The sequence below is a fragment of the Pistacia vera genome, unplaced genomic scaffold (genome assembly GCF_008641045.1).
Source record: "Pistacia vera cultivar Batoury unplaced genomic scaffold, PisVer_v2 Contig213, whole genome shotgun sequence".
Taxonomy (NCBI): Eukaryota; Viridiplantae; Streptophyta; class Magnoliopsida; order Sapindales; family Anacardiaceae; genus Pistacia; species Pistacia vera.
The window spans coordinates 682,221-694,483 of record NW_022196017.1 but is presented as its reverse complement, the minus strand read 5'-3'; the positions used below and the strand labels follow the sequence as shown (position 1 = coordinate 694,483).

The 12,263-nt window shown below is 35.0% G+C and overlaps 1 protein-coding gene across 1 annotated transcript in view; it reads right to left on the bottom strand.

Annotated features, from left to right (window-relative positions):
• LOC116129699 (squamous cell carcinoma antigen recognized by T-cells 3-like) overlaps positions 1 to 12,263 on the bottom strand; it is a 57,675-nt gene that overhangs the window by 26,349 nt on the left and 19,063 nt on the right. The window contains 5 exon segments of the mRNA XM_031415424.1: positions 2,628 to 2,735; positions 2,855 to 2,899; positions 3,069 to 3,194; positions 3,279 to 3,413; positions 3,929 to 4,102. Of these exon segments, the coding sequence (XP_031271284.1) occupies positions 2,628 to 2,735; positions 2,855 to 2,899; positions 3,069 to 3,194; positions 3,279 to 3,413; positions 3,929 to 4,102 (588 nt within the window).

The following is a 12,263-nucleotide window of genomic DNA, read 5'->3' as shown; positions in this document are numbered from 1 at the left end:
CCTATACCATTGGTCATTTGTCACATAAAAAAAAACTTGATCGCCATCTAATTGGCTAAAATTTCTCTGAATCTTGGGGTGAGGTATCGAGGCTATCCTCATCACAAATTGGATGAAATATATGTTCCACAGGAAACATATTAGAACTTTACCCTTTTGAATAAAATAGGTATAAACTTTGACATATCTGAAAGAAAATTTACAAGAAGGGTACTGATATAGATTGATCTCAATAGCACAAATATTTTTCATCCCCAAACAGGTATCTTTTGTCATAACTGTGTTTACATAAACATATTAAGGCAAAACCTTACGTTTTTTATAAGAAAGAGAAGTTTGTCAATTACTGTGCTATTTTAGTTAACATGTAACATGTAACCCCAGGAACAAAGCTCACTTCTTAAAGAACATTTCTCTAAACTCATTATTTGACTTCGGCTTCTCATTTTCGACTTCCCCGACTTTTGGATTTGTCGACGGGACACCAAGTGGTCTGACGTTCCTTGGCATTGCAAATGTGCTCCTCCCCTTCAGCTGAATGTTATCACTACGTTTATTAGCAGCATAGTGTGGCGCCCTAGACCCCCTGAAAGTCTGATTACTACATTGCGCTGTCATTTAACCCAAAAGAGTAAGAAAATAAAAGGTACAAGTGGGAAACACAAACATGCAGACTTTTATAGACTGCACTGCACTGCACACAAACAAAGACACACAGGTAATAACAAAGATAAAACATAATTCCACTTAGCCTACCATGTTCTCAAGAGGCCCCATGACTAGTAGAATCGTTTCTCTTTTGCTTCGGATTTGACCTTCCAATGCTTATCTTCTTCCCAAGAAACATTTTTTGTTCTTTCCTACAGCTGTAGCAAGGTGTGCATCATCGGCAAAATCCACATATGCTAGGCCCTTCAAAAATCGATCAGAGGATATTATAAATTAGTATGTAACGGTCCCATATAGATGCACTATAGTTTAAAGGAAAGCTGAAATATGGGTAAATCTGTATGGGACTATGGTTGAGTCTCCTAAGCATATCACTTGCTAGCAAAATGAAAAAAATATGCTTTTAGACAGTTAGACTCTTTATACTTAGAAAATTAAGCAATTTTACCATAATTATGGAATTCAATGCTTCTGTAGGTTTATTTAAGACTGCATAATCGTCTCTGGAATGGACATTCATCTTAAAACCAAAAGCGTAAGAACTAAATGATTTATTGACTGCATGAAAGCAAGAAATCAAATTGAAGTTTCAATGAGCACCCTTGAGAAATTTGATTAAAGACAATGGACTGTAATTAGCAGTTTCTATCTCCCTGAAGCAGTAAAATTAGTTTCTTAGGGCTAATCTCTGTGGTACAGTCCATATTATGCATACATATGTTGAAGTTTAAAGGTCAGGCAATGTTAAATGAGGATTTGGCTGTAACACTGATGTGCATATGGAAGGTCCAGTGGATAGCTTCCCCTTTTTCATTTGAAGCATAAAGCACAAAGAACATTGACAATAATGAATGAGAGAAAGAGAGTCAGACCCTTGACTTTCTGGTGAACTTGCCCTGCAGAATTCGAATAGATTCAACCCCACCAACATAGTTAAAGATTTTTTTCAGATCTTCAGAAGTTGCCTAAAAAAAAATTTAAAACCATTAGAATTATCTCTTTATATTTGCCTGTCCAGCATTAAAAAGGAATAAAAAGCAATCTCTCTCTGAAGTGCGAGAGAATCTCTACCTGCCCTGAAGTTAAGGTTTGATAAAAATGCAGTACACTCGTTAGTGTATACTTTGGATCTTCTAGTGGTGGAGTCTTTGATGTGCTGGTCATTTGGATGCTCTTCAAATTGGGTTTTGCTTCTTCTACTTCGTTTTCTTCAGCTAAGTTCTGTGCTCGTCCCTTTTCTTTCCCATGCACTTTGTTTGGGTTTTAGGCAGTATTTTTCTGCCGCTTAACTGGAGACTGTTCATCAGTCATGTTTGAATCTGTTTTACTCTTTCCATTAACACTTTTCTTATGCAACTTCTCTTTCTGATCTATTAGTTCAGGAATAGATTTGGCTGCTTGCTATAACCTAAATAGTTGCAGCTCTTCCAAGTAGGGTGTAATATGAGAACGGGAACAAAGACAAGCGTCTTTACACATTGAGTTAAAATAGCAAAGATTGCATACATTCAATAAATACCAAGCAGATGTATCATAATTCAGTAACATCTTTAACAATGTTACGTAACCACTTGACTTAAAAGCTTAAATTGATAGTTAAGCGTTCAACAACCATCTCATGAGTTGAATAGCCACAATCACAACCATAAATATAACATAAACACATATAAAAGTTTATAATCTAAATAAGAGCCTATTTGTTATAAATTTTAAATAGTGTTTTATTTTCGAAAACAAGGAAGTTATGCACTGTAATTTCTTCAGAAGCACTTGATACACATTCGTAAGAGATCTATGCCTGGACCTTGAAAGAGTAGACTAGCTACAAGGTCCACATTTTCTTCATCCAAAATTCACCAAGAATAGAGCATCTACAAATGTCTTGAGAAGCTTCAAGTTCTTGGCATCGAGTAAAAACAATTTTAACAAGGAAAAATGAACAGTATACCTATGCGAACCTGAAAGGTTTCCCTTATCAATGGAAAATTCAGTTCATCCTCTTCTACTCCAGGCAAAAGGATTCTTCGTCTCAAACCATCCACTCGAGTGAGGAATAAGTTTAGGTACTAAAACAAAGAGGGCTCGATTAACAAAGATCTTTAATGCATAAAATGTAGATGAAATAATAACAAGTTCTAAAGAGCAGTAAATCAAGCCTGCAAAGTACAGAAAAGAGTATCTTTACCTCCTCAATGGTCAAAAAAGTACATAGAAGGGACTTCTCAAAGACCTGAATATGACATGAAAATCTCCTTAAACAACAAGAGTAAACCTCTATATTTGTAAAAGGAGCAGAATGAAATTCCAACACTAAAGTTTGTGAAGCTTCAATGCTCTTAAGCTACTTATAACAATCTCTCATAATTTGCAACATATGAAGGGTAACAGCTGAAAGTGACAGTAGATATCTCTTTCTCAGGTGCACTGCAATGTTCCGAAGCAAGCAAAGATCGAACCCAAAGACCACCAACCCAAGGACAATTTTTCCTAGCCCTAGAATGAACATCCCGCACAATATTTCCTACCTGAAGGGAAAAAGAAATGATTAATTGCTACGATTACAAATACCTGAAACATAAAGAATTGAAAAGAGAAAATATGAGTGAAACCTTCAAGGTTTTATCCAAATAGCAAGTATAATCAAGCTAGAGATCACTTGATACAGGAAACTCGGTAATAGCACGTTTATAGAGAAGTTGAACACGGGCTGAATCTCTAGAAGACTGTTCAAACTTCAAGTAGATCTGCAAAAATTTAAAATTAAAATAATAGTATTAACACTTTAAAGAAGGAAAAAGAAAAAAAAAAAAGTAACCTATTGCCACATTGCAAGTTCTTATGCAACCCCTCACCCTCAGGAAAAGAAGAAGAAGAAAGAAGATCGAATGTTTACATAAACTGATTACTTATATTAGAAGCAAGAAAGACCATAAAAAATCGAAATTATAATGAAATTTCAATCGCATCTTTGTTGATAAAAAACTTGACCTAAAAGCTTAAGCTTGAAAAGGTAAGGACAACAATGGTATTAAGCTTTGTAACAGGCATGTTCACATGTTACATAAACCAATCAAATTCAGATAGAAAGACCAACCCAATATAGCAGGATGTAATAGATGGGAGACTCAAATCATGACCTCGATTAATATCATATAAGTTACTGTTAACCTAAATGCTTAAGGTATCAGTAAGAGCCCTAAATTATCATTTAGCTATCTAAAACAATTAGCTGTCTAAAACAATATCTGATAGTAAATGCCATATACCGTGAATTTTTGAAATTTTCGAAGTCAGATATATCCTGCTGCAATCCGTTCTTCAAATCAGCTCGAGCATTATACATTTCCAATGCCTTTTCATACGCTGTGGCAATAGTAGAAGGAATCCCATCTAAATCATGTGATTCAACATCTAGAGCAGTCCCCAGTTCCACCTCCCAAGCCTTGTAGTGAAAAGGGTTGACCTTACGTTAGCAAGGGGAAAGACAACTAACGGTGAAATATACTTCGGATGTGCTGAACCTGTTTTTCTTTTTCCTGCAAAAGAGCAGTAATTTTCCAAATGTAAATTTTGAAAACAGATACTTTTTCTGGGTACATAACACTTCATAGGGAAATGAAAGAACAAAATTTATGAACATACATAATGACAAAAAGAAGAAAAAAGGTTTCTAAAATAAACAGGGCATGCAACTTGAGCCATGGTTCTAGGAAAATAAAGGTAGACCCACAAAAGCGTTATTAACCATACTACAAAACTAGTAGGATGGAATAAGACTTTAAATAATCAAGTAAATTGATTAATAGAATGCATCCCTTTAGGCACATATTCTAATAAGTTTCTAATATATATATTATAAATTATCACCTTAATGTTGGTCTCACTGTCGTATTGAGAAGGCCTGCTCAAATTCCCTGTATGGTTCCCATATTTTACTGCCTTCAGCAACATGTACACCGACAGCAGTTATAGCACGCCCGAAAAGATTTCTTCCCTTCGCAATGCCATCAGGTGAAATTCACGTACAGATGGATCATATTCTTACACAAATCTCAAGCAGTCACACCAAAGTGAGAGGCTGCGCCAGAACAAGTTCTAGTCGTAATTTTAAAGAAATACTTAGTTAAGGAACTCCAAAGAACAAAATTAATATTTTTATCCCCTGATTCCACATATATGAAAATACTAATTGAAAGTAGCAAGAACTTGATTTCCCAAAAAGTAAGGAAAAAGATGACAACGTGCAATTAAAACTTCCAAAATGTACTGCCACTTGAAAAATAGATTTCCATTCCCACGATGTTTGAAAACGTTTCCTATCGCCTAATTTGGTAGAAAAATTTGATGATGCATAAAAAAGGAACAGTGTCTTTAAACCCCATCACAAATGTAAGAATATTGATATCCATTCTGAATTGCGAGGCCTACAATCTCTCTTGCCATACAAATGAAACTAATGAGCCTTTTATTTTTTTGCTTTTGGGGTAACGGTCATCAGAGGTACACTTACTAATTTTCAACATTGAGCTTCATGTTTTGGAGAAACTAATATACTTATACTAAGGAAATGAGTTTTGCAAGAGGGCAACGGGGCTGTCCATAAAAGCAATGACAAGAGGGAACTCAAAATCTATAAACAAACAAAATATCAGACAGTCGCAAATTATCAAAAACCAACCTCCAAGTCAACTATCACTGCTTCCTACTTGCAAATACGAAAAAAAAATAAAAAAAGAAGAAAGCTCAAAACTTCATTTCTTTTACTCAATTAAGCCGACATTTGAGCTAAGGCTCAGTAGATAGAAGTCCATAAACTTGAATTCAACATCGTTTCACCATTTAAACTCCAAAAGATAATCACTTCCTCCTTTCAAACGAATCCATTTAATTTTTTCTCTTATACTTCTCTCGTTAACCATAACACTAAGTGATCAAAATGTAATCATGAAACCAATAACAAGAACACAAAATGACAAAACTAAAAACATACCCGTTGAAATAGAAGCTTCATGTTGAGCCCACTCTTGCCACATAACAGGAGTCAATGGAAGTTTCCCCATGCAACATAAATCTGAGTGCCCTTTTGCCCAATCAGCCGATCTTGGGGATTGCCCAAATCAAGTGCAGCTCTTGCTGCCCAAATCAAGTTTGTTCATTTTTCTCTTAGATGGGCATACAAATGAAGTGATATGCTCTTCCGTAAAATGATTGTATCATATCATTCAATGCTCGTTTAACAGTATCATAAAGACCACATCGTTTGTGCACTTATTCAATATCAACAAAAAACAAGTGCCTTAGTACATAAAGGAAACGAAAAATGAAACATATTCATAGATCAATTCAATTAAACCCTCTCAAGCACTTGCTTAAAAAAAAGGAGGAATCTTATACAAATACCATGGATAAAACGTTTAATCTAAATCATGGGGATTATGTAAATTCCATTCCGAAAATATAAAGTGAAACAGTTAGATCTTTTTGAAGAATGGTACTAATTCAAGATCTAGCATTTACAAAGTGAAAACCTCATTCTCGATTCTATGAGAATTTTTAGGAAAACATCCAACAGAATCATGTTGAAACAAACATAATCATATGAGATATGGTATTCATTCAAACTGACAATAAAAATGAATATACATGTGCGAAATTTTAATCGGCCAACATACAGATGATATTCTTCATATTCTTCCTTAGTATTTTCTAGACCAAGACATTTTTTCACATTTTCCACAAGCTGAGATGCAAGGCCATTGCTTTTTTTGTCCTCAAACAGGTATTGTTAGTCATAATTGTGTTTACAGAAACATATTAAGGCAAAACCTTATGTTTTTTTTTTTTTCATAAGAAGAGAAGTTTGTCAATTACTGTGCTATTCTAGTTAACAGAACATGTAACCCTAGGAACAAACCTCACTTCTTAAGGAACATTTCTCTGAATCATTATTTGACTTCAGCTTCTCATCTTCCACTTCCCGGATTTTGGATTTGTCGAGGGCACACCAAGTGGTCTGACATTCCTTGGCATTGCAAATGTGTTCCTGATGGGACCCCAGCAAGAAACAACAAATATTCACAAACAGAGTACCCAGAAAGTCAGGAACAACAATGTAAACCAACACTATTGATATATATTAATTGAAGATTACAATAGATCTGACAATCCCCAATCAATCTCAATGAAACAAAAATAACAAGGAAAGAAAGTCCTAGCAATTTGAGGAGCTAGGGGCCTCCATTGACAACTTTTTTGAGAAAAATCTGTATGTCTATTCCTTATTCTCACTGCCTAATTACAATGACCTTTACCATATTCCTTCCACGTACTCTACTGCCACGTGTATTTTCTCCAACTGAATCCTACTGGCGTAACAACTTTTAGAGAGCACCTTTAGTGTTGCTTCACACGTCTCACAACCTTCTACCCTTGTGCCCCTTGTACTGATAAACCTTGTTGAAAGGGGGCTTATCAGTTCCTCCCCTTCAGCTGAATGTTATCATTACGTTTATTAGCAGCACAGTGTGGCGCTCTAGACTCCCTGAAAATCTGATTACTACTTTGCGCTGCCATTAACCCAAAGGAGTAAGAAATAAAATGTAGAAGTGGGAAACACAAACATGTAACGTCTATAGACTGCATGCACACAAAACACACACACAACATAATAACAAAGATAAAACCTAATTCCCCTTAGCCTACCATGTTCTCCAGAGGCCCCATTACCAGCAAAATCCTTTCTCTTTTGCTTCAGATTTGATCTTGCAATGCTTATCTTCTTCCCAACAAACATTTGTTTGTACTTTCCTACAGCTGCGCGAGGTGTGCATCCAGCAAGATCCAATATGCCAGGCCCTTCAAAATTGACCAAGGTATTACAAATTAGTATGTAACAGTTCCAGACATAGGGCAAGCTGGAGTATGGGTAAATCTGTATGGACTACGGTTGAGTCTCCTAAGCATATCACTTGCTATCAAAATGAAGAAATATGCTCTTAGACAGTTAGACTCTTTATACTTAGAAATATACGCAATTTTACCATAATTATGGAATTCATTCAGCAGTTTATTTGAGACTGCATAATCGTCTATGGCAGGACATTCATCTTACAACCAAAAGTGTAAGAACTAAATTATTTATTGACAGCATGAAAGGAAGTAATCAAATTGAAGTTTCAGTGAGCACCCTTGAGAAATTTGATCAAAGAGAACGACTGCATTTAGCAGTTTCTATCTCCTCGAAGCATCAGCCAGCTGATCTCCCAGTCTCATTAAATTAGTTTCTTAGGGCTATTTTTGTGGTACAGTCCACATTATGCATACATATGTTGAAGTTTAAAGGTGAGGCAATGTTAAATAAGGATTTGACTATAAGACTGATGTGCACATGGAAGGTCCAATGGATAGCTTTCCCTTTTTCATTTGAAGCATAACGCACAAAGTACATTGGCAATAATGAATGAGAGAAAGAGAGTCATACCCTTGACTTTCCAGTGAACTTGTCCTGCAGAATTCGAATAGATTAAGCACCACATTGCTAAAGAATTTTTTTAGATCTTCAGAAGTTGCCTGAAAAAAAATTAAAACCATCAGAATTATCTCTCTGTATTTGCTTGTCTAGCATTACTACCTTTAGGATAAAAAGAAATTTATCCAAAGCAAGTAACCTAATGATGCAGCACATAAAGGAAGGATGCAAATGGGTATTTAGTCCTTATCTTCTATTTTGGATCGAGTATTTGAGTCCTTGGTATCCCTTTCTTGATTTCTCCTCTTAACCTATAATTTCTCCCTATCACCCTATATAGAATCCTATATTATCTATCTAAGATATTCTCTCCCCCTCCATCACCTAAGGAGCCAAATATTATCAACTAGACATTATAACTACCGAGTTTTGTCCAGCATTTCAACATCAAGAATCTACTAGAAAATGGTTAACGGTAATCCACCAAAAAAAAAAAAAAAATGAACTGACAAAACGATGATGAAATGAAATCTATACAATTTGAGAGTAGATTTAGATCTAAAAAACACAAACTCATACCTTAGTTAACAGTTAATATTAACTAAGCTATAAGTAAACAGCTTTAATAACTTAAGGGTTCTTACATGATGCATTTTCAGGCCATGCTGCTTCATGGATTTCAATGGCAATTTGAAATCCCATATCGACCAAATCCCCCGATCATCGTTACAGCAACTGCATATGAAACACCAAACCATATTTTCCTCGACTACAATGTTGTCATTTTAACTGTTCCAACAGGTAGATCCCATTGCCGGCCCTGTGTGCATCCATATTCTTAAGATATTCTAGGATAAACCTTCTCTAATGCTCTTTTGCTTTGTCTTCATCAACTATCGCAGAAAGAGCACTGCCGTGCATAACTACATTAGAGACACACTGGAAGTTCTAGTCTTATCAGATCTAAACAAAAAGAATATATATTGAGATACAGAAACATGTGAAACACTATAAAAATCAAGATTTATTAGGCCTGGATAATTGAGAAATCAAGAATGAAGTTAATCAGTTGCAACATACCATTGTCCAGTAAACTGATTAGCTTGAATAGATGAACTTGAGCGGCTACTGTATTGTCGTAGTTGAAGTAAGAACCATTCCACAATTCCTCATATACAACTTTGCTTACTGAAATTTACACCAAAAATAATCCTCAAACCCGTAAGATCTACTACATGTTCAAATCCAAACCCAACCTGCAATGCTGCCACTCCTAATATTAGTACTTACAACAGAGATAGATTACGTATCATATGTCTGATCAAGAAAGCTATCATTCTCATCATCCCTATCCCATCCGTATCAATGCGAACAGAGAAAAGTGTTTACTGAACCTTCTGCTTACCGTAACCATATACAGCATTTGGGCAGCTGGATGAACTTTTGCAGGATTCTGCTCTGAAAAAAAGTTACTACTCGCAAAAGTTTTATCACATAAACATCAATTTTCGCTTTTGGACAAGAAATTGAGGAAGCTCGTTCAAACATTCACCATAATTTTCGGCCTTCATTAGTAACTGCAATGACTAAGGACATTGTACATTCAGTCGCTTCACATTTCTCTCACACCTCTTATGAGGAGTTCACAACTTTTGGTATCTCATTATCTTGAGGAAACCAAACAAAGCGTAGTAAGTGACTACATCTGGAGCACAACCTTTTTCCTCCATATATGACAACAACTCTTTGCCATTTCTAGTTGTCCATTTTACACAGCCCATTGATCAAAATGCTATATGTTACAACATCTGGCACCAGGTTTCCATGAAGAGAAAACTTCTGAAATAGGTCCCAAGCAGTTTCAAATCTCCCTGTTTTACATAATCCATCAATGAGGAACTCAAACCTTCAATGCTAACTGCAAACTTATTATTTACCAGAGCATTAAACATTTCCACCGCTTCTAAAACATATCCATTCTTGCAAAGTCCATTATGAAAATGCTATTGTCCGAGAATTAGGAAAGAATCATTAAGTCGCATCTCCACCAACTAATTCCGTACATCTTTCACCTTTGCTATAAGAAAAAGCCAGTTAACAAGGTGATACCGATTGATTAAAGTATTATAGCAAACACATCAGGTCTATACCCTTTCTAGTTATAGAATCAAACAACTCCTTTGCATCACCAATTCTATCGGCCAAGCAATAACCGTTTATTAAAATGGCGTAAGTATAAATGTTAGGAACCACACCTCTCTGAATCATAGTTCCACAACAATAGTTGTCTAGCCTTCTCAACCAATCCAGCCTTACAAAGACCATCGATTATAGTAGTATAAACAACAACATCTGGCCTACAAATAGCACCAGATTCTTTATTCCCACTAACCATCTTCAAGCGACTTAATGGCAACACTTATCTTCCCTGTTTTACGCAATCCACCATCAAAGTGTCGCAGTGATCAATCAGCCCGACAACCCAACACCAATCATTTTCTTAAACAATTCCATTGATTCCATAATCTTTCTCTCTGCAACAGACCTTAATCAAACAAGTAAATGTCACGGTATCTGGGCTAAACCCCAACTTCAAATCGCCCCAAAAACCGCATAACCATTAGTAACCCTTTCAACATTACACAAGAAATTCATCAAAACATTCAAAGATCTTAAATCTGGAGACAACCCAGTTGAATTCAATAGCTTATATAGCAAAATCACTTCATGTGATGCTTCTTCTTAGCTAGCGCACTAAACAAAGTACTGAATGATGAAATTGGAGAAAGGGGTTTCATATTAATCATGTAATAAAAAAAGTACGATGCTTCATTCAGAGTAAACTACCTGATCGACAATTTTCTCGAGGATTTAGCAAGTGAGGATCGTTCAGGGGGTTTTTGAATCCATTTTTGGAGCTTGAAGATGTGAGGTTGTGTAAGTGAGCTCATACAACAAATAAAACATTAACTTTCGAAGATGGGTTTTGAGAGATTGAAACGAACGAAATAGGGATGTGAATCTCAAAGCCATGTATGAAGAGTGATTTGGTGGTCGTTTTTTTCCGAAGTAATGTCATTGCAAAAAGGCAAATGCAGTAAAGAGAAATGTTTTGACAAATTTCAGAACAACCTTTAAGGTTTCAAATTGCAAACTTATGTCAAGTATCCATCTTTCCTATTCAAAACACCTTTATGATTTCGAAAATTGTTCACTATATGTTAAAAATGTAAATCCCGTTTAGGTGTTTTTCGGTTTGAGGGTGGTTTTCTACTAAATCCAAAATTATCCAGTTGATCAAAGAAACCAATTTATATAAGTATTCGATTTTACCCCTTTTTTTTTTAATATATTATAGATTTAAATAAATCATGCTATAGAACTTTGTATTTATTTTACAATGATATATAAATTTTTTTTTTCTTATTTGTTCTTCAAACTTTCAAGTATACCAAAATTGATATTTCACATAACGTACGTGATATATTAAAAATTCAAGGATATTGTTTTTTACTTTTTACTAAAGTATGAAACATTCCACTTCTTCCGAAACACATCTATTCTTGCAAAGTCCATCATTGAAATGCTATGTGTCCAGAATAAGGTTAAAACCATTAAGTTGATCTCACCAACTAATTTCTGTGCATCTTTTACATTAGCTTTAAGAAAACGGCAAGTTAACAAATTGTTATTTAATCACATTAGGCCTATTCCTTCTAAAATCTTCTCTTGATAAAGACTAGAACTTCGTTGACTTCTTTATTCTTGCAATACTATCTGATTAAAGTATTGTAGCAAACAACATTAGATCCATCCCTTTCTTGTTAAAACTTCTTCATTTATAAGATTAGTTTTTATGTTGCTTATTTGAGACTATTATTAGAGGTGTGCCACGAGGCGACGAAGTGGATTTGAAGTTCATTAGAGACTATACTTCCAATAATAGATGGAATCATTAAAGAGAAAACAATTTATAGCTATAGAACTTTTCTATTCTAATTTTTCAAACGCATCATATTCTACGAGAAATTAATGAATATGAGATAGATCTTGAACTTTTCTCTCAATATTTTGACATGCTCATTCTTTCAATTAATTTCTCTTATTCAATGGTAGTTGATGGATC